Source organism: Gossypium hirsutum, chromosome D11 (assembly GCF_007990345.1).
Source record: "Gossypium hirsutum isolate 1008001.06 chromosome D11, Gossypium_hirsutum_v2.1, whole genome shotgun sequence".
Taxonomy (NCBI): domain Eukaryota; kingdom Viridiplantae; phylum Streptophyta; class Magnoliopsida; order Malvales; family Malvaceae; genus Gossypium; species Gossypium hirsutum.
In genome coordinates, this window is record NC_053447.1 from 20,217,761 (window position 1) to 20,224,400 (window position 6,640).

General features: G+C 33.2%; 1 protein-coding gene across 1 annotated transcript; it reads left to right on the plus strand.

Annotated features, from left to right (window-relative positions):
* The first annotated feature begins 1,267 nt into the window (after window positions 1-1,267).
* On the plus strand, window positions 1,268-6,208 carry LOC107912843 (la-related protein 1C). The gene is made up of 6 exons (XM_016841194.2): window positions 1,268-2,072; window positions 3,155-3,680; window positions 3,769-3,928; window positions 4,036-4,126; window positions 5,078-5,149; window positions 5,359-6,208. The coding sequence occupies exons 1-6, from the start codon at window positions 1,623-1,625 to the stop codon at window positions 5,632-5,634; spliced, it is 1,575 nt and encodes a 524-aa protein (XP_016696683.1). The 5' UTR covers window positions 1,268-1,622; the 3' UTR covers window positions 5,635-6,208.
* Window positions 6,209-6,640: the final 432 nt, after the last annotated feature.

A 6,640-nucleotide genomic window follows, 5' to 3' on the forward strand; every position in this document is an offset into this window, starting at 1 on the left:
CTCCTACGCACATTTATATATTTATTTCATGTTGTTTCAAACTTTACTTTTATTTTTAATTACTATTTTTAAATATTAACTCCTTTAGTTAGATGGTTAATTAATAATGATTTTATCCTTGAATCTTAAGTTTGATTTCCTCTTCTAAGCATATTTATATTTTTTATTTAATTAATAAATATATTGTTTTAAAGTTTTTATTTTTTTAATTAATAACTCTTTTATTTATAAAATCAAATATTTATTTTTCAATTCATATCATGAGTGTTGTAAATTTTAGTATTATATATTTTTGTATGTGTATTTAAAATAATTATTTGAAATATTTCACATATAAAAATATTTGAAATATCATATTCATAATGTAGATGAAAAAATAATGATATTTGAAATATTATACATATAAAAATAATAATGATATTTGAAATAATTATTTAATTTTATAATATTAGAAATCACCATACCCACAATATAGGTGGAGAAAGTAAATATTTCACATATAAATATTATATATAAAGAAAAAATATCAAAAAATATTAGTTGATGTTTTTAAAAAATAAAATATATTTAACATAATGATAAATATTAATTTTATCAAAAAGATATTTTTTATTATATAATTTGTAATAAATATTTGATTTTTAAGTAAAAGATTTATTAATTAAAAAGATAAATTAAAAACAAATAATTTGGAAACAATATATTTATTAATTAAAAATAGTTAAAAATAAAAATCTTAAAATAATATAAAATAAAAAAATACAAATGTACTTAAAAGAAGAATAGAACTTGAGAAAATTACAATTAATTAATCATCTAACCAAAAGAGTTAATATATTAAAAACAGAAATTTAAAATAAAAGTAAAGCTTCAAACAAATGAAATAAAAATACAAATGTAAGTAGAAGAGAAATCAAATTCGAGATTTGAAGATAAAACTACTAATATTTAACCATCTGACTAAAGGTGATGTGTTAAAAAGCTAAAAAACACATCTTATAGGATGTGTTTTCATTTCATATTATCTCTAAAATCGATCTATTTTCTATTTCAAAAATCAGCTAAAAATTCTAAATATTTTTTAAAATCTAACCATTTTTTTCCAAATTCGGCTAATTGATTTTATATAAAAATATTTTTAGAAAAACAAAATTTATTTTTGTAAAAAAAATATAATATATTTCAGCTATTCGATGGTTTATGACCCCGTTAACATGGTTACGTGGAATATTTTTATTGGATTCTAACTTACGTATTTGCTAAGCTAAATTTCAAAGAATACTGAAAACGTGAAATAAGGAAAGCAAAACTGTTAGAGAGAGAGAGTAGCAGAGGTTACAGTCCTACAGAGCCTCCGTTCCTCTTCTTCCCCTTTTTCTATTTTTTAAACTATTATTATTGTAGCATTCGTCTTTCTTCGATTAAATCCCTACATTTTTTTCCTAAAAAATCCCAAAATTTTCATAACCAAAGCATTGAATTGAACTCACCTTCCATCTTTCTCGCCCCATTATTTTTTTTTAAATTTTATTTACTATCAACATTTTCTTCTCTGTTTTCAAGTGTTTTTCTCCGTCGATGAACTTTTCCCCTTAGAAAATTAAAAGTAATCAGGGTTTTATATGGGCGCAAATATTAATATGGATAATTTCAGTACCTCCGCTGTGCTGACAGCAGTTAATCACTCTCCCAGTTGCCCTGACCAATCACATCCTGCCACGAGGCCTATTTCTGCCTCCTGGTCCCAAATCGTCCTTGGAGAATCGGAACCGCTCGCTGGTGTTCCTTTATCGCCTTCCTCATCTTCTTCGTCATCGACGGCTGTGATTGAACCACCTGTTCCCACGGCGGTCGAAGGCGAAGGCGTAGACAACGTGAGTGCTGGGCCCAATAGCAATGCCGGTAAGAGGTTAGCTTGGAACAAGCCCTCCGACGGCGCTACCGAGTTTGCTCCCGTTATAGAGGCCGACGCGTGGCCTGCTTTGTCTAAGTCCGCTAGGGTTTCTTTGAAACCCTCTTCAGATTCATCCAGAGCTTTACCGGATGGATCTCCTTTTGTCCCCTTTTCCCAGGTTTGTTTCTAAAAATTTTAAGGCCTTCTTTATTAAATTAAATTTAATCGTTATCATTTCGAATGTTCTGTTACCAACTTTTAAGTAGCTGAAAATAAATGTTTCAAATGAACTGAATCTAAGTGAAATTAGTTTTCCAACTTGTTTAGTTATCTGTTTGGTAAGCAAGAAATTAACTACAAAGAGTCTTATTTGGATGAAAAATGGTAAGTACCTTAAACCCTTAATCTAACTTTAGGGTTTAATTGAATTTTGTCTTATTTAAAGGAATCTGAATTATAGATTTTATGCATGAATTTATTTATCATTTGAAGGAATGTTAATGATAGATCTTTACTTGTTCAAAGATATATATCATGTAAATTGGATTAGTTTGGACTTTGAGGCTACTTAGGGTCAATTTGGGTTGGCAATGAGATCAGAAAAACAACAATGATGGTGAGATTAGTTACTGTAGCAGTGAGATTTAAATTAATGGTGGCATATGTGTTTGGATCCAAATGCAATGCTAGCGATGAAATGGGAATGAAAATGAAAATGGAAATGACTATTACTAATATGAAATTATAAATATCGATAAATTATTTTTATGTATTCATATTTATTTTAAAAATTTTATTCTATCAAAATATTTATACATATTGTTTTACATTAAAATAAGAATTATAATTTATGTGTTAAAAATTTAAAAAATAGATCAAAACACTTAACATTTGAAGAAATAATACTTATAATATTCATAGTATTATTTTTAACAGAAATAACAATAAATTATGTCATATGATAATAGTGTAATATATATTTTTCTACTACAATACATAAATCCTAAAAGTGTAAGGACAGAAGAAAAAATGTAAAAGACAAGCACACTATTGTCCAAATTTCACCAGTGTTCGCTGGACCCATAATGCTCCAGTCACTGAGAGTGCAGTGAGATTTGTGATTAACTTTCCACTGCACTGGTGTTTGCCAAACGGGTGCAGTTGGAGAAAACAGCACTCCAAATGCACTGTACCGCAGCTCTAGTTAAACCCAAATGGAGCCTTAGTCTTGATGGTTTTGCTACGTCCCATAAACTGTAGGGGAGTGGAAGCACATCATTGTTATCATCTTCACAGAAAGAAGCCAAGAAAGTTGAAAAATTGAATTTAAATTCAACACCAAACCATGTAATGCCTGCACGCCAGAGGTCAATGAAGCGAAATAGTAATAACTCAGCATCTAGTAGTGGACTCCTGCAGCCACCACCTCAAGGTCCTCTAGTTGAAGCACCTGTGAATGGCCCATCTTCTAGGGACCATATACAGAGAAGTGGATTTGTGTCACAGGCTGGTAATGATCACCCAAGGAATTCATTCAGACATCGTAATGCTGGGCCGCGTCCTAGAGGAGATGGCTCTCACCATCAGAATTATGGAGGTAGGCGCAATCCATCCCTAGGAAATCAAGACTGGAATGGTCGAAACTTTAATAGCAGGGATGCTTATATGCAACCAAGAGTTGTTCCCAGGTTAATGAGGCATCAACCACCAGCTCCACCGCCTAATGCTGCACCATTTATTGCTCCTCCACCGGTACGGCCTTTTGGCACTCCTGTAGGATATCCTGGTAAGCTATATTTTTCTAATTGTTTTTGCTTTTTCTAGTTGAGGAAGGGAGGAATTCTAAGTTTCCCTATTTCTCTATCTTCTTGCAGAATTGGCATCTCAATTTTATTTCATACCTGCTCCCCCTCCAGAATCACTTAGAGGTGTGCCATTTGTTGCTCCAATGCGCCCAGTGCTTTTCCCTGCTCCAGAGCCTCCAGACCGCCAGTTGCATGCTAACATAGTGAATCAGATCGATTATTACTTCAGGTTATGCTTTTTTTTGCATGTTGACTTAGGCCAGCTTGGTTAATTCTATGGCAACATCTTGGTATTTATGTCAGATAAGAGGCTAACTGCCTGTATCTTTATGGTAGTGATGAAAATCTTATCAAGGACACTTACTTGCGGCAGAACATGGATGACCAGGGATGGGTTCCTATTAAATTAATAGCTGGCTTTAGAAAGGTAAGTTTCTAGAGGCTTTGGAGCTGGTTTCATTTTCTGATTGTGATATCCTGTTAGGTAAAGGTAATGTGGCATGTTAGGTGTCTATCATTGACTATTTATATGCATCAATGATGAAGAAATCACAATTTCTTGTACTCTCTTGTTTGTATATGTATACATTAGATTAGCATTCAGTTGACACATGCTCATACGGTCTACAAATTCATACATGTCTTGCTATAAATGGACATTTCCCACCCATATGCATTCATGCCCACCCTTTAGATACTATTCAAAGTAATCTCTGTTTTTAGAGATATTTAGTGCATAAGCACCTGTCTACATTACTTGTATTGAGGTACATTGGATCTTGTAGTCCTTCCATTTGATTTTGCTCCAACTACTTCTACCAATGGTTTTTTTTTTTAATTCATGGAGAGCTGGATCAACCACAACGGGTAATGATATTTTTTTTTAGTTTAATAATTTTTAAATATTAAAAATTGTATATTCTTTACATGATCATAAACTTAACGTTTCTAATTGAGCAGAATTTGCCTGTGTCAGATGATATTCTTCTTTTACCAGTTGAAGTTTTACAGTCAAATAGATGATATTCTTCTTTTACCAGTTTAAGTTTTACACTTTTTTGGTGTAAATTTACTCACTTGATCATTCTGTGAAATTTTCTCTTAAATTAAATATTTTAGGATGATCATATAACGTTTAAACCTTTTGCCAGGTAAGGTAGTGAGCATCACTTTGTAGAGATGATAGTCCTATAGGTAGAAGTGATATACTCTTCCTCTGGAAGTCTAGCTTTTGTGATTATGTCATTTTGGTTTCTAAAATTTGTATCTATTTCTTGTGAAATATATGCTGATGCTATTGCTATGCCTACTGTTAGAAGGTGAGCTTATTTTAGGACTCTCTGCAAAAGCAACATTTTCTATGGCTTCTTCTTTTCAGGTTTCGCTTTTGACCGATAATATTCAGCTTATACGGGATGCTCTGCGAAGTTCAACAGTTGTGGAAGTGGAGGTATCTTCTAGAGTGAAGTCCTGGGTTGTATCTTCTTCACTGCTTGGTCAATAATGAAATGTTTCCCCTTAACATGTGCTTCTCTAATCCATCTTCAAGACATGCACATATGTGCATACAGATTACGACTTACTTGATGTCCTGTTAGAACTGAGCTCCACATGATGCTGTTTCTTTTTCTTTTACTCACTTATGAATTTACATTTTAGGGTGAAAAAGTAAGGAAGCGGATTGATTGGATGAAATGGATCCTGCCACCTTCCGTTAAGTTCCCTGCCATGTCTGGTCAGGATATGCTGGTTGCCCGTGTTCAGGATATTTCATTGGATCAGAGAACTGCTGACGTGAGTGGTTCAAGGAACCAAGAAGATGCTTGTGCTGGACTATCAGATAGATCATCATCTGGGGAGTTCAATAATCGGTCACAGGTATTCAGCAGTGAGGGAACAGCTGTGAGTGCTCAAAGTGTTGCAGCGAGTAACTAATAATAAACTAATTGTGCATTGGAGAGCTTATGCTTGCTAAACTTTCCGGGAGCTGAGGGTGATTTGAAAGACATCAGTTTTTGCCTTGGCATGATGGAATATGATCTATCTTACAGGTTGCTAAGTTGGGAAAACATGACTAGAAAGAAAAGGAAAGGCAATTTCTAGAATTCTTAGAAAAAAAAATGGAGGATTAGAACATTTTAGACCTGAGATAGTAGCTCGAAATTGTGGTGGCTATATGTAATGGATTTAAAAGTTAGGGGGATTTTACATTTGGCTTTGCTACTATTAGTGGTGGAGCGGTGGACGTTAAGATCGGGGGAATTTTTTATATGCTTCCCATTGCTACTCGTAGACATCTTTTCCTTTTTCTTTGCTTTAACAGTTACCAAGAAAGAGCTGCATTCATTTCGCATCTATGTACTGTATTACATATTTCATAGTGTATCTACTATCTAAGGACTTGCATTTGCTGCATAAAATTGGTAGGGCAAACCTTGGAAGACGAGGACCGGCTGTGATGAGTCTTCTAACTTCTGGAGTGCTATTTGATTGGAGACATTATTTTATACACCGTTTTTTTACCACGTTTTTTCTATGGTAGTTGAACGCAAATCTTATTCCAAATCTATTGAAAGACCTAATAGCCTTAATTTGCTTGCTGGCATTGGACAGGTGAGGTTTGCCAAGAATCCGTTATTTCCAGCAATCTCATCAATGGCAGTGATGCTAAGAAACGACCATCTTTGAATGAGACCGGAAAGATACTGAAAGAATCAGTGATTATGGAATTACAAATGAATACCATTTCTATGCCGAATCAATTCTTTAAGTTGCTCTCCTCATTTTCAGCACCGGGTCGATTCTTATATATATAAAGAAGCGAGTATTTGGTATATACATGGATTTTTCTAAGCTGAGTCGAATGGAGTTCCAAAAAATTAGAAAATTTATATAATATCAAAATTAACAAAACATAACTCCATTCGTTTTTCACTGGTTT

Coding starts and splice junctions, on each gene's coding strand:
- LOC107912843 (XM_016841194.2), top strand. CDS start 1,623: ATGGGCGCAAATATTAATATGGATAATTTCAGTACCTCCGCTGTGCTG. Junction 4,127..5,077: donor TAATAGCTGGCTTTAGAAAG/GTAAGTTTCTAG, acceptor TCTTCTTTTCAG/GTTTCGCTTTTGACCGATAA. Junction 5,150..5,358: donor CAACAGTTGTGGAAGTGGAG/GTATCTTCTAGA, acceptor TTTACATTTTAG/GGTGAAAAAGTAAGGAAGCG.